Consider the following 23,104-nt stretch of genomic DNA (forward strand, 5'->3'; position numbering starts at 1 on the left):
TTTCTGCTGCAGAAGTCTGTTTAGACATTCAGTGATACAGGCAGAGGAAATGTTGTGATTTGGGTCGGTCAAGGTATATAAAAAATGTATTAAAAAATCAAATAAAATTTTATTTTAGTAGACTCAAGTGCTAAAGGACATCCAGAACATCTGGTTTCAGCAGAAAATTCTCCTGAGCCCATGTTTTTATCACAAATGGTAAGAAAATTACTTTTGTTTCATACAGTCCCAAACTAAGAGAATATCTTTTTTTCTCTACAAAATGCTTCTGTAAAGACATAGCAAATCTTTGGCCCAGTAACTGTACAGCTGCTTTCCTCTTTTGAGTTGCTGCTCCTGTGATATTAATGCTGAACTGTTTGGAGTGGCTTCATTTACTGTACTGCTTCATGTTGCATAATTGATGCCAAGACTTGTTTTTAAATTTTAGTGTAATTCTGAATTTAAAAGATGGTTACACATAGAGTCATAGTAACTTTTAGGTTGGAAAAGACCCTTCAGCTTATCCAGTCCAACCATTCACCCAGCACTGTCAAGTCCAACTCTAAACCATGTTACTGTCACACCTACATGCCTTAAATCCCTCCAGGGATTGTGACTCCACCACTTCCTTGGACAGTTTATTCCAGGTCTTGACAACCCCTTCAGTATCCAACCTAACCCTGCCCGCTTCACAGCTTGAGGCTCTTTCCTTTTGTCCAGTTGCTTGTTACTTGAAAGAAGATGCTGACCCCCACCTCACTACAACCTTCTTTCAGGTAGTTGTAGAGAGCAATTAGGTCTCCCCTTAGCTTCCTTTTCTCCAGGTGAAACAATCCCAGTTCAGTCAGCCACTCCTTAGAGTCATTGTTCTCTGGACCAGCTTTATTGTCTTTCTGTGGACATGCTTCAGACCCTCAATGCCCTTCTTCTACAGAGCGGGGCAAAACTGAACACAGTATTCCAGGTGCAGCCTCACTTTGGCACAATATTTGCTGAAACCCCTAAAACCTCTTGTAGATTTTGCCCTCCGCCTTCATATCATCGATAATGAAATGAACAGTAGTTTATATGGAACTCTTAAATACTTACAATTAAAGTCTTACTTTCTTTTGATGAGGAAACTTGTCTCTAGGGTGTCCATATGGTGGTCAACATGCGCAGGGATAAAACTAAACAGTGCTGTGAAGGGATTGTTCTGCATGGCTCAAAGTAGAAGTCTCAAAAATATGGTGGCATACTCCACCATTAAATAAGGTTAAGGAAGAGATTTTTACCTACCTAACTTGCCTTTATGACTTCTCATAAACTTTGATTATTCATGGTTTTCACTTCAAGAAAATTAATCTCTGTCCCTTCACTTCCCCAGTCAGTGTTATGAGTGTTTAATTCTGTGTGCATGGGTCATCTTGAATTGTCTGAGATCAGCAACACAAATTTAAACATGTGTAACTTCACTACTGCTTCTTTGGCTGTTGAAGAAAATAATACATTCAGTCAGCACCTTAGAATAAATACTTTTAATCTGTGCTATGCTTCTAGCATTTTGTCATGTGAGTCGTTGACTGTGAAGTCCAGATGAGATCCTAACATGCTTTGTTCCAAGGTCTTGTGTTAGTGTGTGGAGATACTGACATTTGTGTATTCAACAGTTCCATCTGCTTCTAACATCTTTGCCACTGATAGCAGAGGCTTTGATCTATGTTTTTCTACTCTTGTTCTGAAGCAAGAGAAGCTTCCTAGAGAAGCTGCAGTACAAGAAGATCCTTCACTGATTGTGGAAAATAGCAGAAAACCTAAAGGTAAGACACATTGGTGTACTTCTACAGCCCCTTTTTCTGTGAGAAAGCTGATAATTAGAGGAATGAGGAGCTTTAATTTTATCTTAGATATTTTTCTTCAATACAGAAACCTGGGAGTGAAAATATTCCAAAGTTTGTTTGGTAAGAAGATGGTGATTGTAATTCATATTCTTAAGTCTTGTGCGTTTTACTTCAATCTTACTGGCAGTGCATGGGCTTCTGTAGCTCTTGTGATTAACTGAGAAGGACATCTACCAGTGCACCAGAATGTTGAGATTACTTTTGCTCATCAAACTATTCCTTTCTCTGAAGAGAGCACCTGGGGAGGGACCTACACCATAAAAAGTGTATTTTTAAATCCCTAAGAATCTATGAAATCCCATTGTCAATGTCTTTAACTTGTGAATCTGCCAGTCAGCTCCAGGCAGATTTGGGAAAGTGAAGGCTTTCGAAGGAAAATACATTTCTGCAGGTTTCTGTGGCTGTGTGGAGGAAAGAAACACAGATCACTACCACTATTTAAGGCCCCAAATTGATACTCTAGTTTCCTCTTTTACACTCCAGAGGCAGCAGATCGCTGGCTTACCAGCATGTGTGTAATCAGTAGCAGAGAAACACAAAAACTGCTGCATCTCGGGTTGTCACCTTTGCCCAGCAAACAGTGCATGAGGGAGAGCCTGCAATCCTTTTAGCACAATTTAAAGCTGTTGTGAAAATTTACTGTGATTTATGATGATTGCAGGGAAGTATTCTTACCACAATTTTTTTATTTAAATTAATTTAATTTCAAGTCAGGATTTGTAGTTTTATTGAATGAGTTATCTGAGCTCAAGTTACCATTTACATGGCTTTCTCCACCAGGATTTTATGAAAGTAAGATATTGTCATTTTCACAGCATAACAAAATAGATTCTATTGATATCAGCCTTCACTACTATATATAATTGTGTTAAATCTAGCCTACTCTTATTGTGATCTGCATCTGCTACTTAGTGTAGGGAAACAATTTGCTATTGGAAGAGATGATGTGGTTTGTGCAGGCAACAGGTTCCTCGCAGCAATTTTGTACATGACTATCTCTAAACCAGACATTTTGTGTCAGTAATCTTAGTGAAATATGTTTTATGTCCTCCACAGATGATGTATTTATTTCTCAAAATGCTACTGGTCAGAAAGAGGCTTTGAGAGCAGTATTAAAGCAAAAGTAAGTGTCTCAACTCTTTCTGTACAGCTTTGCTACTGTACTACTTCAGTTTCAGCTAAATTGCATAGCTGCTAAGGAAAAGTATTCTTTATTGTCCCATGTTAATATTCTTTTTTCTGTCTGTGAAGATGCTTTCCATTTATTTTACCATTCAGAGCTTACTGGAATATCTTGTTTGTTTTGTATAGGTCTGGCAATGTCTTTAGACTATTTGAATTAATGATTTCATGCTACAAGAGTCAATCAAGTTCTGCTCTGATCAATAATGCATTTTGTACCAAAAAACATAAAATGTTTTTAAAGACACGTAAGGACACCTGCTGCTTACCCCTTAGGCTTGGAAATCTTGAAGATCAGAAATTTAATGGGACTTTACATTAAACTTTGCAAAACACAACCTGTAAACCTTTTCTTCATTGTGGTTGCAGCCATCACAATGATATGCCTTTTATATTACATTCTGTCACATAATTCTGAGAAAATTTTTCATGTTAAAGTAAAAGATGAGAATAAAATAGTTTCTTAGGTGTCAAGAGCTTCAAAAAGAAATGCTTATGTAAATAGAAATATCAGGGCTACCTGTGGGAAATCACAAGAATTGTTTGGGTTCTAAGATATCTGGTTCCAAGCCCATGCAATGGGTAGGGACAACTCCTACTAGACCAGGTTGCTCAATCCTATGCTTGGAGGGGATACAGAGAAAACAATGCTATTTACAGGCATGTGTTTGTGTTTCTAGAATTCAAAATGCTCCCGTACCTAAGGAGGTGAAGGTACAGCTCTTAGGAAATGCCCATATGGAGAAAAAGGAAAGTGTTAGTCCCGACACCAGGTCAGCACAAAGTGAAGCTGATTCTGCAAGAGCCATTGCAGCAGCAACTGCTGCTGCCATTGCATCTACATCTCCACTTCTTAAAGTAAGTAGCTTGTGATTATATTCATTCTTTGTCCACTTAATGTAGTATATGTTCTAAACAAGCCAGAAATTGTTGATGGTAGAGCCAGAGAGAATTGGATGTGTCCGTGTCAAGGATTAGTCACTAAATGAGTGGCAGGCATTCTCTTTTAACCCCTTCTCTCTTCCCAAAGGGGAAGAGAAAGGAAATAAGGAAGTGAGACTGATGGGTCATAAAAGAAAGCTGAAACTACTTTAGTGAAAATAATAATAAAATATAAACAGATATAAAGTAAAATATAAACAAATATAAAATAAAATACAAACAAAATCAATATTGAACCCAACCCTGCTGATGTCAGTTATGGCACCGTCACCACTCATGCTGTGGCAGAAGTCCCAGACTGAACTCAGTGACAGACGGGAACCAGATTCAGGAGCTGGGTTTTGGAACTGGATTCAGGAACGCATGGATTGGGGTGAAAGGCAGAATAGACAGAGTCCTCTTTGGACACAGGCCATTGAAAAAGAAGAGTTTGACCCTTGTGATATCTCATTATACTAAATATGACATGTGTGGAATGGAATCCCTTGTTGGTTAGTTTAGGGTCACCTGAACTGTCTTCTCGACTCTGCAGTTGTGGCCTTTTACTTTCAGCACACTTGAAGTGATACACAAGATTAGCAATGACCTTGGTCTGCATTCCAATCCTTGGTACTAACTGGAAACATCAATTCTTACCACTACTAGAAGCAAACACTGTGTGTGCAAACATGCTGTTCTTATCAGGAGATGCAGTTAGAAATACTGAGGTGAAAGGCAAAATCTCTGCACAGAATTGATTCTGTCCTAACTCAAGCCAAGACAATCTGCTTATTGTTTTCTCTGTGTTAGTAATCTCCCATATACCAGAGAGAACTTATTTGCATTTGGCTAAACAGGCAAATGGACAGACACCACTTGAGTTATCTTTTAGAAGAATTTCATAGTAATCCTAAACCACCAAATGTTAGGGCTGACTAGGATTTTATTTGTGTCTTTTGGGAAGCATATTAAGCCATGATGATGGGAGGGATGTTTTATTCTTTTCATGCTTGCACCTCTTTTGCAGTAAGGGTTTTATTCTCTTCTTTTTTGTTTTTTTCCCCTCCTCTCTTGCAGGTTCAGAATGATTTGGAAGCAAAAGTTAACTCAGTTTCAGCATTACTTCATAAACTAGAGGAGACAAACAGACATCTGCAGAGTGTTGCCGAACAGCAAACAAATAAAAAGACTCAGCATGAGAAACCTCACTGTCATGAAGGGGTCCGTGAGCTTGAAAAACAAATGAATGCTTTCATGATGCAACGGATTCAGCATTTGGAAAAGTTACAGGAGCAACAAATGGAAATTCAGGTATCTTAAGTAACAATGTAAAAGCTTTACTGTAATCATTTCTTCTGTATCTCCATGTTAATAAGAATTTGGATTAGATCTTAGTATTAGAAAGAAAGAAAGATCCAGTGGCCAGCACATGAGCTTGGAGCTTTTTTGGCAAAAGTTTTATTTCTGGTACTGTCCCAGATACCTGCTTCCCTCTCCCCCCAAACATTTGTACCTGTGGAAAGTACATGTGAAAAATTGTGAAATGATCACATTCCTGCTAAGAAATTGTTCAGACCTTTGTTAATTCAGGCAACTTTAATTTAATAAGTAGTGAGTCTGATGAAAATTTTAAATACAGTTAGAGTTTCTTCACAGAGTCCTGCAGCTTCTTAAAAGGCAGAATAATGTCCAAGCACGTGTGTGTTCCAAGGCCTTCTGTAAAGGACTTTTCTTTCAAACAGCATGTCAAGATTTGTTTAATGTGATTACAAAGCAAGTGTTCATGCTTAGAGTTTTACTTGAGGAAAATAATGTATCAGAAATATATGCTATTCTGTGATTTTCTCTTCAGGACAGATCACTCAAAGTCCAGTTACTCTGGCTCAGTGTAGAGTTGTGACACTCACTAGCACTTCCGTGTTTTGAGGCACTGACAAGTGAAATTGTAAACTCAGAAAGATTCAGTCCAGGATAGATAACCAAATGAACACGAACTCCAGGTTTAATACAGTTGTCAACATACTTGGTGTGATCATTGGATGTATAATGGGGTAATGGCTTTAATCTGGAAGAGGGGAGAGATAAACTGGCAATTTGGAAGAAATTCTCCACAGTGATAGTCGTGGAACATGTTACCCAGGGAAGGTGTGGGTGCCTCCTCCCTGGAAGTGTTCAAGGTCAACCAGATCTAGTGGAAGGTGTCCCTGCTTATGGCAGGGGTTTTAGAACTAGATGATATTTAGGCTCGCTTCCAACCTGAACCATTCCTTGATTCTTCTATTGTATATATCAGAAAACCATTGTAATATCAGTAATAGTTTGTAATACTTTGTCTCTCAGTCTCATCTCATTAGCTCTGCAGTCAACCCAGGAGGCTTACAGCGAATTCCTGTGCCTTCCTCCAGTCTCATGGCAAAACAATCTGAGAAGCCAGAACAGCGACTGCTTATGAACAGAGTGCCTTCATATCACAGGGATTTATTTCCTGCCAGTGCCCAAGGTGAAGACAAATTCTTAATATCTTATTTTCAGTATTAGTTCTGCATTAATTTTGTTTTGATTAATGTTGGTTTGTATATTGCATCAGTAATGAGTAGTGAATGTTTCTTCTGTATAGTTTTTTGTACTGCCCCAGTCAGTAAAATAAGAGGGTGTTGGTCTCTTCTTCCTGGTAATAAGTGACAGGAAGACACGAATGGCCTCAAGTTGCACCAGGTTTAGATTGCATATTACAAGAAATTTCTTCACCAGAAGGGTTCTCAGACACTGGAATAGACTCTCCAGGGAGGTGATTGAAAGACACAGAGATGAGGCACTGAGGGACATGGTTTAACACCAGTCTTGGTAGTTGGCTGGACTCAATGATCTTAACGTTTTTTTCCAACCAAACCATTGCTGTGGTTCTATAGTATATTACATATACAACATATTCTGAAAATCTTCCATTTTAATTTGGAGTTTTGTATTTACTAAGTGCTTAATCTGTACCAAGAGAGGCCTAGATTTAACCTAAAATAATCTTACTGATTCTAATGAACTTAATTCATAGTACACTTAGGGTTTGGGTTTTTTTGGATCACTTCATCATAACACTCAGTAGTATGAAATTATCCCCTTGTTTAGTTTTCTAACCAGTTCTGCATTATTTTGCATTTCTCTGAAAAATTCACAATGGTGATGTGTTTCTTTTTCTAGATTTTTTTTCCTATGAAGAAAATTGTTAACATTTAAATAACTTTAATTTTTTCCCTTCTTCTTTTGAAGCATATTCAAGCCAATTTCAAAGTCATGGCATTCATACACAAAAATCTCCTCCAACAACACCAGTTCCTCGGAGATATGCTCCAGAACCTGTATCAAAAAATGTGAAAATCTCAAACAAAGGAAACCCTGTAACAGAAAAGGGAAATATTCATAAATCTACAAGTGAAGGTACTGTGAGTAAGACACTCCTGTTCTCCACTGGCATGAATAGTATGGCCTGGGAATTATTTTGTGTGGTCCTTACCTATTCTGAGCTGCTGGGTTGCTGGCACTTAAATACATGTATTCAGAATATTTGAAAGTACATTTGGGAGGGGTTAGTTTTGTGGATGACCACTCTTAACAAACTAAAGACTTCATGACAGTACTGAGCTGTAGCATTTCAACATAACTGCGCGCTGAGATGCTTTCTCAGATGGAAAATTGAATGACTGTTCATTGTCAGCTGTAAGAAAGATTATATACGAGACTGTAAAACTTGGGAACTCAGTAACTTTGTCATTATAATTGGAATTGGAATTTTTTTCTCCCAAACCATAGATCCATGGAGTCTCTAGGCTGTCATAGTGAAAACAGCACACGTAAAGCAACTGTGGAGTAATTTTCTTTTACTGTTTTTGATCATTTTAGTGTCATAAAACTCAGTTTAGAACAAAAAAAAGGCATTTCTTTTAGTTGTTTGTGTTTAGAATTATTTGAGGAAGAACGTTTTAGACAGTATTAAACACATTGAACAAACATAGCAGTAAATGTAACCTCCTTTTTTTAATGCCTTAGATGAAGAGAGACACTGTGAGCGTGTTCTGAATTCTCAAGAAATGCCACTGAGGCAAACTGAGTCTTCTGAGAAGATAGCATCAAACAGCAATAAAATGAGCTGGCATTCTGTGAGAGACAGGTAAATAAATACAACAGTCCTAAATTAAGGAAGAGCTTTTGTTTGGTTTAATGGAGTTGAGAAAGCTGTGTTAGATACTGATGGTATAATAGAGTCACTACTGCGGTCCTTAAAACTGACAAAGCTGTGCTTGAAATAAAACACTGGAGCACTGGTGTTTCTGTGCTCCTTTGGCTTTCTGTCATACTGAAGGTAGATGAAGACTTGTTGCTAAGGATAGCTGGTAACACTTTTCTCAGAGGTCAGTGGTTATCACTTGGAGTGTTTTTCTGTCTTCTGAGTCTATTTCTTCTATTATAGCAGCTTGGAGAGTACTGTCAGGAAGCCAGCTCTACAGGCATTGTGCTAAAGTGTGATTGCCATTGTCAGTGAGACTCCAAGCTGCCTGCTAATGAGAGCTATGTGAGAACACCTTATTGAGAAGGAGCAGCATCTGCCTAAAAATTTCTAAGCTTTAAAGTAGGCGAGAAAATGTTCTTAGCCATCCGGGCTGCAAAATATCTTCTCCAGGCAATAATTTTGATGTCCAAATTTCACTAATATAAGGAGAAACAGCCACATATATACTGCCTTATTTCTGATAGGATAGACAAAAATGTTAATTACTTCGAATAGAAAGATGTCCAAAGTTTCAATGTTGCAGTTAGATATGAATTTTAGGTGTAGGTTTGCTCTGGAAAATACAAGGGTATAGTTGTAGGTGATAGGTGGTAAACAGAGAAACCCCAATAACCTGCCTGTAACCTCATGTGAAAATGCAAACTCTGTTGTATAGAATGGTTTGTTTTTCTTACCCTTTACATTCGTGCTTACTTTCACTGTTGGCTGCTTTCTTGAGCCACATGAGGAGCCATGAGATGTGTAATCAAGGGTATTTCTCCATCAGGAACACTGCTGTGCATGAGGACACATGTCCTGCTCTGGAGAGCAACTTCCAAAACGGCAGTTCTGTTGAGAGAGTGGTGAAAAAAGCAGATGCTTTGCTTACAGATCTTGGCCGGTTGAGACAAGAAATGCATAATGTGCTACAGGTAAAGTCCCTGTGATCAGAATGACCAGGATTTGAGTAAGTGGAATAAAAAATGTGGAGAAAACCATAAAGGTTTGGGATCAATTAAATGTTGCTCTTGCTTTTACCTCTGTACTAAGACTGAGGTTGCTTGAAACGTGGAAGTCTTGTGTATATGGAGAAGCTTTGAGCCTTAATGTCCCTATGAGTATGCAATGGACTGGATTGTAGAGGCTCTTACTGCCATTCTACCAAACAAAAAGCAGGTTGAAAAGGAAGAAACTAACAAGAAAAAAAAGTGCTTTATTTATTTGTTTGGTTTAAGGTTTTGAGTATTTTCAGTGCCTGTTTTCTGGTGGCTCTTTTCCTGTGATACCAGAGCCACAGAGGTGATCTAACATTCCCATTTGGGAAAGAGCAATGTTCTATTTATCTGCAGTCAGCTTTAGAGATGACTTAAGCTCTAATACTGTGTTCAGTTTTGGCCCTTCATTACAAGAAAGACATTGAGGTGCTGGAGTGTGTCCAGAGGACAGCAAGAAAGCTGGCGAAGGGTTTAGAGCTCAAGTCTTACCAGGAATGGTTGAGGCAACTGGGATTGTTTAGTCCAGAGGAGTCTGAGGGGAGACCTCACTGCTCTCTACAACTCCCTGAAACAAGGTGGGGTTCAGTCTCTTCTCTCTAGTATCAGAAGACAGAATGAAAGGAAATGACCTAAAATTGTGCCAGGGGAGGTTTATCTTGGATATTAGGGAAAATGTCTTCACAGAATGAGTTTGCCCCTCATTGGAACAGGCTGCCCAGGGAGATGGTGGGGTCACTGTTCCTGGATGTGTTCAAGAAACGTGGGCATGACGCTTCAGGACATGATTTTATGGCTATGGTGGTGTTAGGTTGATGGCCGGAATCAATGGTCTTAGAGGTCTTTTCCAACCAAAACAATTCTGTGATTCTAAGTTGCTTCCTTGCTCAGTTTGCCACTTCTTTTTGTAAAGAGTGCTGTTCCCAAAGAACTGCCTGGCACACATCAGTGTATTGTAGCTTGTCTCTGGCATTTGACTAATGAGGCTTTTATCTGTTAACCTGGTTCATTTAGCCTGTCTTCAGTGGTAATCTGTTCTTGTAAATATACTCAGTGGGGAAGAAGAAAAACCTGAAGATTTAGAGGTTTGTGAGTTGGCTTGGAATGCAATTAGTTAATTTCTGTGGCTGAAGGTTTCAGGTTGTATACTTCCCTAAAAATATTTTTTATTACCTGCCAGTTATTTGTTGATGCATCTTTAGAAAACCTAGCTTCATCTGTTGTATCTAATACTATAGCTGATGTGTTGTTTCATAGATTTTGTGAGATACTGGTGGATAGCACCTTTAACAGTTCTTACTAGTAGGAATATGTGCCATGTGTCCTATTTATATTGCAAATATTTGCTTACCATATTTGCCAAAACCTGAAATGGAATAACATACCTTACTACAGGTGGCATAGAACAGGAAAAATGGGAGGGGGAATGGCAGATGCAAAAGGCACATTTGACATAAATGTTTTCAAATCTCTTCTTTCTTATGAAAAAGGTCCCTAGGAAGATTGGGTTGATACTTCAGCAAATGTGGAGTTGAGTCACTTAGATTCACTCTCATTATTGAGAGATTAGTAGAGTGAAAAAGTAAATGTTTGGGATAAATGACCTCTAGCTTTGCCAGGCAAGCAGATTTAAGAATTAACTGAGACATGCTGCAACGCAACACAAGGTGGTGCTCTAGTCCAAAAGAAGAGAGTTAGTAGGTGGCAGGGAATTCGTTGTGCCCGTTTACACTGATCAAACACCTACCCAAAATTTTACCTTGACAGGTCTCTCTTTAGATAAGTTTCAACAGCTCTTCTTCTGTCTCTTTAGGAAGCAAATACCTGGAGATCGGACATGAATGATCTTATCAAGGTATACTTTGAATTTTTACTTTATTTTAAATACTGTAGTACTGAAACAGTTTTGAATACGCTTGCAGTGAGCTAAAACTACAGTGACTGGTGCCTACCTGCATTAGTTAGAAAAGGTAAAGGTTGTATTACCTGAAGTGAGATTTAACTGGGTCTTTCACTCATTCAGTCCTACTGAACTACCTTGAGGGAATCATACAAACGTCAAGCATAAAGCTTCTGTCTCAAATGGACATAGACCCATTTCATGATCTGGGTCTAACTGGCAGGTCTACAGCATCTTGTGACTGAATACGTGTCTTACACTTTCTCACAAATTTCACATGTCTTACCTGAGCTTGTATTTACCAAAAAGTTTAATTTTTAAAAGTAAAAGCTGTATAAAGTTGGTAAGCAACCTGGTATATTGCGCTTTTTTCATCAGGCAAAACCAGGGTCATGGGATCAGTGTGTTGGTTTCTGTTTTGTTATGTCTGTTGCTATTTGCCACTGCACCTGTTAGAGCATAAAGCTTTGTTTATTTCTAGGTTGATAAAAGAGTAGCCTTAAAGCCCAAACTGATTTGTGATCTCTAAGATTTTTTTCCCCTGTTTATTCAGCTGATGCTTTGTCAAGCAGTTTACTCAAGTTTGGATGTTTCGCTTTTGTTTTTGGGTTTCTTTATGAACATTTATAACTTCTTAAATATTTTTCTTTGTGTTTCTTTCTTTTTTTTTTTTTTAAATGAAGCACTCTGCTTGGGGACCTCTGGGTTTCATCAGGAGTGTGAAAAGGAATGTGAGAACTATAGCTCCTTGTTTCCCATCTACTGCTGTCCCTTCCTTTTGTGTTTAGCAGCTAATATATGCTTGATTTTTATCTCTATAAAAAGGTTTTGCAAAGTAAGAGGCTAATAGCTGCTTCATTGTTCCTTCTGAAAGGTAGAAATTGGTGAAAGGAGGAGTGGATCATGATGCTGTTGAGTGGGTTATTTTGTTGCTTTCAAACACAAGTATATTGCATGATATTTCTTGGGACAGTGATGCCAAATGACTACATATATTTAGAGGACTTTAGTTTTTATTAGGCTTTTAATTGTATTTAAATACTGTTGGAGAGATTTGCATGTGATACTTCACATATTTGATTGCCATCTTCTCACATGCTTGCTATCTCCATTAGCCTTGCTTCTTATACATTACATCATTTTGCATTTGAGAGCTTTTGGATGTCTTTGCATTTGCTTGCCTTTTAAATATCCTTGCCACACAGTGAATGTTCCTGAGTAATTGAAGTTGATGATGGTACACATGGGGTGTATTTCATATGATGAACCTGGATGTGACAGTAAATTAATAGGAATTCTGATCAGTGTGTAGAAAACTGATGAAGATTGATCTGATCAAAAGCTAGAGGTTCTGTTTCAATTTTAGTTAAAAAACCCCACTGCTGCATCTGATCTCCCTGAACACCATCAGCTCAGAATACCATCCATCCTTCAAAGTGTGGAGGTGCCAACATCTGTACTGAGGGATGCTGAAAGAATTTTGAGAGAAGTTCAGAACAATAAAAAAGTTCTTGAAGAAAATTTGGATGCCGTTGTTCGTGCTAAAGACAGCGATGCCATGTATGCTTTTATTAACGCCTTGACTGCAAACAGGTTAGACCCCGTGATTCTGTGCTTTGTGTGACTCATGTATGGGCTTCTGTCACTCTTCTTCCATTTTTTTTAAACTCTGTGCATTGAAGAACTAGTGCACTTTGCTGCAAAAAGTATTTCTTGACTCTTCTGAACAATCACCAGATGATTCTCTTGACTTTCAAATGTTTTTGAACCTTCTGATCTGAGTCAGATATTTGATAGGTGCCTCTTCTTGGTGAAGATCATCTGGACAAACTGCTCTGCTGTTTTGACAAGGGGACATTTAGATTTTTGTAGACAAACTTGCATTAATAGGAAAATGAAAGAGTAATTTCATCATCCAGAACAGATGGGACTTCATAAGATGTGTATGTTACAGAATTTATCATCCTTCAGCATATCTTTGGCTTTTGAACTTTCGTTTCATTAGTTGTGTTAAATAATCCTACTTGAATAATTTTCAACCTGGAGAAGAGAAGGCTGTGAGGAGACTTTGCAGTAGCCTTCCAGTACTTAAGGGGGGCATACAGGAATGTTGGGGAAAGACTCTTTATCAGAGAGTGTAGTGATGGGATGAGGGCTAATGGTTTCAAACTGAAAGAGGGTGGATTTCTATTAGACGTAAGGAAGAAATTATTGTGAGGGTGGTGAGACGCTGGAATAGGTTTCTTGGAGAAGTTGTGGAGGCCCCATCCCTGGAGCGTTCAAGATCCAGTTGGACGGGGCTTTGAGCAACCTTACCTAGTGCAAGGCATCCCTGCTCATGTCAGGGGGATTGGAACTAGATGATCTTTAAGGTCCCTTCCAACCCAAATTATTCTGTGATTCTATGATACTTAATTTTGTGTTTTCCTGAGGAAAGTACTTACTTTCTTCAAGTAAAGATTTGTTTTCCAGTCATGATATCTGCAATAATTATTTTTTAGAGAAAGTAGTAACTGTTTTTGTTATCCCCTTGTTGTCTTTAGGTTTGGAATAGTTTTGTTGCCTTGCCTTTCAATTTTTGATCAAAATAGGAACTGACACCTGACTGCCACTTATTCATAGCTGCTGGTAATAATGACAGTATGTACAAGTGAGAAGGTGATTTGCAGGAAGCATTATGTCAGAATGTATTTAGGTTTGGGTAACTCTGGTAGACTATGCTTAGTGCCTTTTGGAAACTGTAGAAGTACATCATCTTACTACCTCTGTCTTCTGTGTTTTTATAGTGTTTATAGGTCACTACTATACTGGAACAAATCTGTGCTGCTGGAGAAGCACTGACCTAAAATAATTTTCTTCTGTTTCAGAGATGTATTGGAAGAGGTTTGTATCAGAAGGACCGTGGATGAGTGGATTAAGGCAATCAGTGAAGAAATCCAGGTATGGCTGGAAAAAAAGACTTCAGGTTTCTGCATTATGTTTTTCTGTCTTCTTTCATATCAATAGTTAAGCATGATTGACTCATAACCTAAAAACATGAGAAAACTGCTTGTTGTTACTAGCATGTATTATACTCTAATAAAATATTTACTTCTCTTTGAAAACTGAAGCTGATTAATGAAAATCACTGGTGGCAGTTGCTGGCTAACATGAAAAACAGGCCATTTCTCAGAACTTCTGATGGCCTTGAAGATAAAATCTCCTTTTATTACGTTTATGTTTTATCTTTAGGCTGAAATGGCAAGAAATGATTCAGAACAGGTGAAATGTGATCAAAAGTTCCCATGCAGCAAGAGAGCCCAAAACATCAAGGTCATGAAGACCAACAGAGAAATTAAAGAGAAAAATCAAAAAATCCAAGGGTGCTCCACAAGGAAGCCTTTATCTGCAGCTAAGTCATTGCAGAAGCAAGCAGAAGATAACAAAAGCAAACAGAAATTTAGATCTTACTTTTCTTCTGAAAGTTTGCAGAGGAAGCAAGAAATGGCAGCTGTGAGTTCCCAAGTAGTTGGCTTTGGATTTTGGTAATGACTGCTATGCTTTAGACTTCAGCATGCATGTGAAAAATTGTGTCTGTAACTTCAGTAATTTTAAATGAAATTGATAGCCCCGTCCTTCTGGTTTTTCTGTTCTTATTTTCATGCGCTGTAGAAGCCTCAGCTAAATGTCCATAGCAACTTTTGCAGCACTACTGAGGTGTTCACATTTTCATCCATGAAGAACTGTAAACTATTTTTTTTGTCTGTGTGTCAGGGTCCTGTGAGTGGAAGTGTGGTGGCACAAAATGAAGACTATCTGTGCCAAGTTTATGGGAAACCAGTTTACCAGGGCCATCGTAGCACGCTTAAAAAAACACCGTATCTGAGATTCAACTCTCCCTCTCCCAAATCTAAAGTTCAAAGACCCAAGGTGATAGAGTGTGTTAGAGGTAAGCAATACTTTCATGTGAACAAGGCATTCCCTTCCTTTTTTTCCTGTTAGAAATTCCTTATTTAAATGAAACTATTTAATTGTAGCTCACCTGCTCTTCAATTTAAAACTTAAGCAGCTGCACTAGGGAGGTGATTGGTGCCCCAGTATTTAAGAGGTATTTGGATAATGCCCTTAATACCATACTTTAATGTCTGATAAGTCCTGAAGTGGGCAGGCAGTAAAAGTAGATGATTGTTGTATGTCTTGTCCAACCAGGATAGTCTGTTCAGAAAAAAATCTCTTACCAGAGATAGCATGGCCAGCAGGAATAGGGCAGTGATTGTCCACTTGTACTCAGCGCTGGTGAGACTGCATCTTGAATACTGTGTTCAGTTTTGGTCCACTCACTACAGGAAAGACACTGATGTGCTGGAACATGTCCAGAGAAGGGCAACAAAGCTGATGAAGGGACTAGAGAACAAGTCTTATGAGGAGCAGCTGAGGGAATTGGGATTGTTTAGTCTGGAGAAAAGGAGGCTCAGGGGAGACCTTATAGCTCTGTACAACTCCCTGAAAGGAGCTTTTAGTGAGATGGGGGTTAGTCCGTTCTCTTAAGCAGCAAGTGACAGGATGAGAGGAAATGGACTCAAGATGTGCCCAGGTGAGGTTTGAATTGGGCTTCAGGAAAAATTTCTTCGCCAAAAAGGTTGTCAAAGCCCGGAACAGGCTGCCTGGGGAAGTGGTGGAGTCGCCATTCCTGGAGGGATTTAAAAGACCTGTAGATGTGGTGCTGAGGGATGTGGTTTAGCAGCAGACTTGGTAATGTTAGGTTAATGGTTGAACTTAATGGTCCTAAAGGCTTTATTCAGCCAAAGCAGTTCTATGTATCTATTCTTTTCTAAAAGATGCTCTTTTCAAAACTGACAAATAACAGCAGGTTTTCAGATTTGCTTTGTGTGTATTTCACTTATTTTGGATTGTCAAATTAACACTTATCTCAAAATAAAATAAACACCTTTGTGTCTATTTATTATTATTCAAATCTTAAAAGAGCTGAATTTCTGGAAGGAATGGCATGAGCACCTGCAAGATCAGCTTGCTGAAAAACTAACTGAGCTGTTCATAAAGGTTACCGAGAGATGTATGCTTCATGTCAGGTTTATCCAGTCATGTCATCTAAATGATTGACTTATTCAGAGTTAAGAAATCTATTGGGATTTGAAAAATTAAGGAAGCTTCATATTTCATTTCCCACTTCTGATCCATTAATTGAAATATGAAAATTTAAGTTCTGAGTGTGAAGATGACATCTAGTGACTTGAAAATATTGAGAGACATGTTAATCAGAAGCATCAGCTAAGTTCACTATATGCAGCGAACTTATTTTGTTAGTCAAGTCAGGGTTGAAAGTAGAATGTAACTCGTGTACTATCTTGTTAAGGCTATTTAACTGATAAAGGTTATTAGTTGATTAATAATTCCACTCATTAGATTTGTAGACGAAGTATTAGGATCAGAAGATTCTAATTTTCAAACCCTTGAAAAATGTGTAGAAATAATTAAAAGGGGAAGCTGTGTGTCTGATATGGGCAAATGCAGATGAGCTTTATCCTGAGTTAGCAGGAAGTCCTGTTTTAATTGGATCTGGTTTATTTCGTAATACACATCAGTGTTTCTGACATCAGTTATCTTTTTACTGCAGGAGAGAGTGAGCAAATTATATGCTAAAAGATAATGATGGAGAGAGAGAGTGTAAGAGGCAGTTGAACTGGTAGTGGACACAATGAAGTTAATAAGAGAAGTAGAAAAATATTAGTTGGCTTCTGTCTATGCTTCCTCCACTTATGCTGTTGTTACTTATGCAGGGAAAATACACTTGATGCAATCTTAACTGTCATGTTTGAATAATGGTGCCCAAGTTTTTATTATGACTGTCAAAATATTATATTCTGTATGAAATATAGGAGACTAAAGTGAAAAGGCAGTCATCTGTTGAGACCATGTTTTTAGACCATTAAAATGTATGGTATGAAACATAGCTATGTCTTTGAAGGCAAGCACTGTTGTTTTGGAGGCTGTGGAGGGTTTTTGATATTATGATGTACATCCACAGTGGTAAATCCTCAAAATGCTGCAAGAATCTTTTGTTAAGCTTAGCATAGGCTTTATACCTTTTTCCTGGCACTTTTCATACCTGTGCTCTGGAGTCCAGTTGTGATCTATGAAGATGAAGTGATGTTGCTAGAAAGTACTCACAATTCTCATAACCCTCCTGGAAAATGTGGGTTATAGTCCAGGCACAAATCTAGAACTTTCAAAACTTGCTTTATTTTTGAAAGGTGAGGACTTGGAACCTGAAAACTTTTGTGTTTGTATATGTTATTTTACCTCTCTTGAAACACTTCTTTTCTTTGTGAAAAATTCTGGAGAACCTCTCTGATCTATCACTCTTTTTGACAACTTGCTATGCTGCACGTCTGTAACTTAGTTTATACTGCACAGACTTTTCTGAATAAAATGTGTGCTAGTAAGCACTTAGCCTAGCAATAACAACAACACTGTGACCACTAAGATTTGGATTGAGAACAGACACTTCTTTAGAGACATTTAATCAGCAGTTCTGCTTTTGCTGAATCCTAAATGACATCTTTCCTCGATATTTATTGGGCTCTTGTGCTTTATAGAAGGTCACAGCCTTTCCATGGAGGCCAATTTCATCATTCCAGAAACAATACCTTGTAAAGAGGCAGAAAAAGTGCTCCCCTTCCTCCCAATGTAATTATAAGAAGTAGGCTGTTTGATCCTGCCAGTTTTCTACCAGTAAGGGGTTTCATTCAGTAGTGCCAGTGAAATGCAAAGGTACAGGTTGCACACAGTTGCAATAGGCTGCCCCTGTGCTGTACCTTGTTTGCTGCTGGGGGCAGATAAAAATGAAGGAGAAGACTGTGTACTAGACCCATGATGCATTCTTCTAGACCTCCTGTGTGTGACAAATAACAGTTGAAAAGCTCTTTGCTTGAAGACAGTGAACTCTGGATAGCCTTTACCCAAAGTGATTCTCTTCCAAGTCATGAAGTCATACTAGAGCAGTACAACAATGTGTTTGCTATAATAAAGTCACCATAAAATTTGTTTCTCTATTTCACATCAGATTGCAGGTACAGAAAGTTGTGGTTTTGTCTTTTTTTTGACAGTAAGTAAAATAAGACACCTCCTTGTATTCTCCTTTAAGGAAGAATATGGACATTTGTCAGTTACCAGACTAGCATCCCTATTGATATAGGTCCTGTTTCCAAGTTTTCTGATCTTAATGGATTTAGAGTGAGGTCAGCCTTTGTTTGGTACTGGCAGTACTTGTCTTTGACTCTTCTTCTAAGACAGTTGGTCAAACTGCATAATGTTTCTGCTTTCCTACATCTTGCCAATAAAATGGAAAAGCCTTGGTCTTTCACATGGGTCTCATGAAGACAAAATAGTTAAATGCTTTGAGGGCTGCTATTGTGAAAGATGGTATTATGGCAGGAAAGTATAAATAATAAAATTAGCAACAGATCTGTACTCATCTAGAGTAGGGGTGTAAATAAAAGGAAATAAAGTTGAATTAGCACTTTAAAGCACCAGATTCTTAAGAAAAGAAAGAAATCTTGCTTAGATTAAGAATGGTTAGTTCTTTCCTTCACAGATCTGCACCCAAAGATTCCCTTCCCAGCACTGATGTACCAGGTGATAAAGGCTTAAAAATTATTAGAAGTCTTTGGCCTTGGGTTTGATTGGCTGGAAAACCCAGACTTATTAAATGACTCTTATTTTGTTAAAGTAGTCTACTGAGCTTGTTTTAAATTAGTGTTAGAATAAGGATGTTTATTTAAGACTGAAATGGCCATCTGGAGAGTCTCTTTTCAGTCATTTTATAACTCAGCCATTTTCTTTGCAAATAAACTGTAGTGACTAATGCTTGGTTTCTTAAGGGAAGTTAGGGAAAAAAAGTCCAGCTAACACTTTCCTGAGTAAGAGGGCATTTCTAAAAAAAAGTTGTTTTCTTGCATCATTTGAACTGATAAATATATGTAAAACATTAGTTTTTAAAGCTAAGTTTAATTAAATGTCTAGTTTTTGCCTAATGCAAATAAACTTTTCAGGGGGAAATGAAAAGTTGAAAGCAATTAAAACGAGGTGCTGTGTGTATACAGTACTTAATCATTCTTACTGTGAGAACCTTGTTTTTACAACTTGGTAGTATTACAGATATGTTGCCAATTCCTGCTTTTACTCAAGAGTTCAAGGCCAGGGGGACTGTTAGATCATGTGGTGTGACCTCTTCTAAATCACAAGCCATTGAACTGTATCTATTTATATTACTGAGTCCATTAATTTGTCTTTGAAGGACAATTTTTCTGGCTAAGCTACTCTTTGCAGAAAGGCACGTGCTCATCATTTAAACAGACCAGAAATCCTGCCCTTAATGACTTCTCCCCATGTCTATGTATCTTATGGTTCAGAAGTAAATGGGACACTTCAAATTTATAGTGAGCTTTTGGCTTCACTTTACTGCTACTTCAGTTTCCAGGTGATTTTCCTTAGAAAAATCAAAAAGGGCTTTTAATGTCCAATCTATTTTAATATTTACAGAGACAGAGTTAGTACTGAGTGCAGCATTATCATGTATGGAAGTCTTCTGACTAACGTCGTGTCCAGACATCCCACTGGCCACAGCATTGTATTGTGATTTCTCATTGTATTGCTTATCCAACATGACCTTAAACCCTTTTTCAGAGACACTGCTTTCTGACCTATATTTTCTCACTGAAGAGTTATGACTTGTCCTTCTTGTTTCTAGACTTATAATCCATAGTTTGTGTGTACAAAATACCACTTATTGAATCAATTGCCTTACTTGCTTGTCTGCATTTGTTGAAAGTCACATTATCAATCTTTATTATCTCTAAATTTTATAATCACTATTAAATGTGAACAGACCTAAAAAGTGCTTGTTGCTGTGTGTTAACTGTCCATTAGTACAGGAGGGGTGATGATTAGAAACAGCAGAGGAGTAAGATGACATTTTTCAGCTGTAGTGAAGATATGAAGTTGGTTACCAATGGGATTCTTTCCAGGTTCATTTTTCTAACGCCTACAAAATAGCAGTAGAAGCACTTCTCTTTGATTCATGATTGTTGAGTACTTTTTGGGGGATGTACCACTCAGTTTTTACCCATTTGGAGCATTCATAATTTCCTTAATAATATCCATTGTTCGCAAAGAATACAGGTTGAATAAGACCTTACATGGTGAGAAACACACAATAAATGTTCTCCCCTGCTGTATGCTTAGGCACTGCTCCATACAAATTACTTCTGGTAACAGAATAAATGTATTTCCAAAACATAACAATACCTTTTTGAAACTGGACCAAAAAACTAGTGCTTCCTCAATGCTGCAAGTCAAGGCTTATGAATATTGGTTGTGGCATTATTTTCCAGTAGCAGTGAGTTGTTAAACTGGGTATTTGTAGGTTATAGGTGTTCCTTTGAGTACCTGTCAGTCTTGTGTCTGGAGACAAACTGTGTGTTTATAAAATGGAGGCAGTTAATCAGATAAACAGCAGATGAAATTTAGGCTGTATTCTAGAGCCTGTATATTTTTAATGCAGGTTCTTCTAATCCTCTATTTCCAACCTAAATCATGGATTTCCTCTTAGGTGATGAATCACGCTTCATTCCAGCCTACTACCATTCTTGTGTCCTTTTCTTCACATTTCTATACCTTTATTTGCTAAATGCAGATGTTTAAAAAATTGTAATTTTAACTCCTTCAGTTGCTGTCAATGCTGAGACATCTAACTTGCCACTTCCAGGCTCTGCCTTTCCTTTCCTTCATTCCTTCCATCACTCAGCAAAACATGTATAGTTGTATCAGTAGAAGGGCTTAAATTAGTTGAAGGGCTTAAATTAGTTGAATGTGTGATGTTACTGGGTTTGTACATGCGTTGATGACACACAATCTGTCTGTCTGCTGTTGTTCCAGGTACAAAGGTCAAGTCAGCAAGAACACAGACTAGTTCTCACACACAGAAGGTGGCAACCAGCCCTAGGAAGCAGCCTCCTTTGTACCCTCTTGCCCAGGAAAATCAGTATTTTTTTAGTCCAAGCCAAGATGATCCTGCTGTCTGTGGTCCACTTGAAGGTCACCTAATTCCTATGGCTATTCCACTAGGTAGGAGAACATAACCTGCAGAAGAATTTGTGAAAGTTAATTACTGCCATTTCATGGAAGTACAACTTCCATCTTATGTCAGTGATTTGCCGTGAGCTGTGAAATTTCAGCTGCCTTTCTTGTGGGAAAGCTACAGAGGGGAAGAGCATGAAATGTTCTGGTTCTCCTCCTTTGCGCTGGATGTCTTGCAACACCTTGAGAGGACCGTTATTTGCTTAGCCATAACTTCTATGGTACATTTTACAGTTCTAGGGTTATTTTATGGCTTTTAAGTTTGGTATTCATTTAAGCAGGAACTGAATCGTGGGCGCCTTGAGTTCAACATTTACAATGACTTCAGCCCAACAGTTTCAGCAAGATTCTGCCAAACACACTAAATTCATTGTCATGGCTTCTGTATTTATGAACCTTCAATAGAACCTTTATACAGATCTTGTGTGGGGAGGGGTTAGTATTATATTGGCATTTAAAGAAGGTAATTATTAATAAAAGGGAGTGTCTCAAACAAAAATGTGTGGGATGCTATGCTAAGTATAATAATATTCTGAATATGATTAAGAAAAAATGAGGTGGAGAAAGCATAGCATGTAATTTTTGAACAGCAAGCACAATGTAGCTATTCCGGGTTTCAGCAGTAGGTGTCATTGTAGTCGAGAGAAGTGAGTAACATCAAAAGATGGCAGTGTTGAGTTCACAGTTTCTGCTGGGAAAGCCTTAAAATTCCCTGGTGAAGCACTATACTTTACCTAGTGTTAACAGGGGACTTTTTAAATTGCTCTGTAATTGAGCACAGGATCTCCATCTCTCATGAAACACAGATGCTCAGAATTCAAGTGTAATTAACTTATGAATTTACTGACTGTGGAGATTTTGTTTTATATATATATATATACACACACACCCCTGTAATTTCTTTTTAAACTGTCCTTAGGTCAAACCCAAGTTAGTGACACCTCCCTGCAGCCTACTGGAGTAGTTATTGGTAAACCACACCCTGTAACAGTTACAACCTGCCTTCCTCAAGTGCCACCAAAACCGCTGTTTGAGGTAAAGAAGCCAAACATAGCTGTAATAGAGATGAGATCAGAGAAAAAGGATCCACCTCAACTGTCTGTGCAGGTATACATCAAGAGTGGTGATTATTTGTTTATTTTGATAAATGATGACTAAAGACAGGCTTCATCCATCAGTAACTTAACCTTGGACATCAGCAAATGGTTTTCAGTGAGCATTAGAAACGTAGAATGAAGAGACCAAGATGCTGTCATGTTATGCTAATATTTTTAGTTGTATTTTAACAATTACCTTTATTATTTGACCAGAATAGAAAGTTATTCCTACCTATGCTGGGTATGTGTAAAATAGCTCTGTGTCACCTTTTTTTGTTTGTTGGTTTGGTTTTTATTTTTCCTTTTAAATGAGATTGTTGAGCCAGGACAAACTTAGAATAAAAGCAGAACACTGGAACAGGCTGCCATGGGGGATTGTAGAGTCTCCCTCTCTGGAGATATTCAAAACATGCCTGGATGTGTTCCTCTGTGATCTGGTATAGCGGTTGTATTAGATGATCTTTTGAGGTCCCTTCCAGCCCCTAACATTCTGTGATTCTGTAATATAAATGTCAGTTTTCTTGGATTACTGTATTGGCCTTTAAGATTTCTGTTTCAAACATGATAGGCAGCCCAAGGATTTCACTCCTGATTAACATACCACTTCAGTCTTTACTTAGTGGGTTGGCTGTTTTTGTTGTCAAGGAAGTTAATGTTTCTTGCACAGTCATTACTTTGGATTCAAATTGTTGAGAATGTACACACTCCTACACACACCTTTCAGATACAAATGATTCCTAGAACTCACAGAG

At 38.1% G+C, this 23,104-nt stretch overlaps 1 protein-coding gene across 1 annotated transcript in view; it reads left to right on the plus strand.

Moving 5' to 3' along the window:
• The window catches only part of KIAA0586 (KIAA0586 ortholog), an 80,411-nt gene that overhangs the window by 3,979 nt on the left and 53,328 nt on the right, over positions 1 to 23,104 (plus strand). Inside the window, exons 3-18 of the mRNA XM_054161707.1 lie at positions 129 to 198; positions 1,712 to 1,781; positions 2,919 to 2,985; positions 3,725 to 3,902; positions 5,043 to 5,276; positions 6,306 to 6,465; positions 7,230 to 7,397; positions 8,007 to 8,127; positions 9,014 to 9,158; positions 11,032 to 11,073; positions 12,485 to 12,711; positions 13,986 to 14,058; positions 14,350 to 14,610; positions 14,872 to 15,046; positions 21,055 to 21,243; positions 22,175 to 22,362. Of these exons, the coding sequence (XP_054017682.1) occupies positions 129 to 198; positions 1,712 to 1,781; positions 2,919 to 2,985; positions 3,725 to 3,902; positions 5,043 to 5,276; positions 6,306 to 6,465; positions 7,230 to 7,397; positions 8,007 to 8,127; positions 9,014 to 9,158; positions 11,032 to 11,073; positions 12,485 to 12,711; positions 13,986 to 14,058; positions 14,350 to 14,610; positions 14,872 to 15,046; positions 21,055 to 21,243; positions 22,175 to 22,362 (2,368 nt within the window). The remainder of the gene's footprint in view (positions 1 to 128; positions 199 to 1,711; positions 1,782 to 2,918; positions 2,986 to 3,724; positions 3,903 to 5,042; positions 5,277 to 6,305; positions 6,466 to 7,229; positions 7,398 to 8,006; positions 8,128 to 9,013; positions 9,159 to 11,031; positions 11,074 to 12,484; positions 12,712 to 13,985; positions 14,059 to 14,349; positions 14,611 to 14,871; positions 15,047 to 21,054; positions 21,244 to 22,174; positions 22,363 to 23,104) is intronic.

Source organism: Dryobates pubescens, chromosome 5 (genome assembly GCF_014839835.1).
Source record: "Dryobates pubescens isolate bDryPub1 chromosome 5, bDryPub1.pri, whole genome shotgun sequence".
Taxonomy (NCBI): Eukaryota; Metazoa; Chordata; class Aves; order Piciformes; family Picidae; genus Dryobates; species Dryobates pubescens.